Genomic DNA, 1,111 nt, shown 5'->3' on the forward strand with positions numbered 1-1,111 from the left:
AATTACTATTGTATCTTACAGTAATTAATGACATTTTTTTCTAAACATTTTTTTCTGAATGCAGCATGTGCATAATTGCCAACAACCAACCTTTCTGGCTTTTCTCTCCTGGCTTCCTCTATGTCTACTGGGCCAATGAACTCACGCCATGCGGGCACGACGTTGGCTGAGCCCTCAGCCTGAGAGAGCACCAGAATATGGGACGGACCACTGGACATAAACTGCACCAAGTCCTCAAAGCAAGCCTAGAAACCACCATAACATAACACACAAGCACATTCAGAGACAGCGGCGTACACATATATTAACGTAATGAATATTACAAATGAGCAATCTGGGTTTTATGCAATGAAGTTGTCCAGATAACCTGCTTCTTGAATCAGCCCTTACATTTATAAAGTGAGAAATATAGAGATAAATTACTATGAATTCATTTTTAAATAAAATAAATACAGCACTATATTACATCATGGATATTATTGCTTTGCCTGGCCACCTTTTCTCACACATTTGGTATTTCTCAATCTCTAATCATTTAGTCTCATCACAAACAGCGTGATAAGCACAAAAAAAAGCTGCTTACACAGCAGATCTATTTTGAGCCTTGAGCAGAAATGCAGATGGAAGTGTGATGTATTGCAAACTAATTGAAATGATTTCTGCACTAGTCGTGACTACTCTCCCATTAGGATGTTGACTGAATTTTAATTGTCCAGACCAACCTCACAAACACACAGCACACAGTACACTGAACCGATCAGCAGTTCACCATACCTCTGCTGCTTTGTGCTGGTAAAAGTCTCGAGCCTCGATCTCAGTCAGCGTGCGTTCTTCATGGGCCAGGATCTCAAACCCAGCATCTTGAATCTAGCCAGGGGAGTAATGTCAGGATAATGAGCTGCTGTCAGGAGGAGACAATCTTGTCTTATCAGACGGTGAGCGGCGTTAGTCTCTGTGTACCTTCATAATGATCTCATTTGCTTTGCCGTGAGCAACAGCATCTGGTTTGATGATGGCAACTGTGTAGGATTTACTGGCAGGAACTACAGGAGAAAAGACTGAGCGATAATCAGTAATGCAGATTAAATGGTAAACAGAAACATGATGACTG

At 41.1% G+C, this 1,111-nt stretch overlaps 1 protein-coding gene across 1 annotated transcript in view; it reads right to left on the reverse strand.

Moving 5' to 3' along the window:
• The window catches only part of nme9 (NME/NM23 family member 9), a gene marked incomplete at its 5' end in the record, with an annotated part of 6,229 nt that overhangs the window by 4,910 nt on the left and 208 nt on the right, over nucleotides 1-1,111 (reverse strand). The window contains 3 exon segments of the mRNA XM_035676718.1: nucleotides 91-245; nucleotides 775-867; nucleotides 961-1,043. Coding sequence (XP_035532611.1) covers nucleotides 91-245; nucleotides 775-867; nucleotides 961-1,043 — 331 coding nt within the window.

The sequence above is a fragment of the Morone saxatilis genome, unplaced genomic scaffold, assembly GCF_004916995.1.
Source record: "Morone saxatilis isolate NCDOM2014 unplaced genomic scaffold, NCSU_SB_2.0 Contig5, whole genome shotgun sequence".
Classification (NCBI taxonomy): Eukaryota; Metazoa; Chordata; class Actinopteri; family Moronidae; genus Morone; species Morone saxatilis.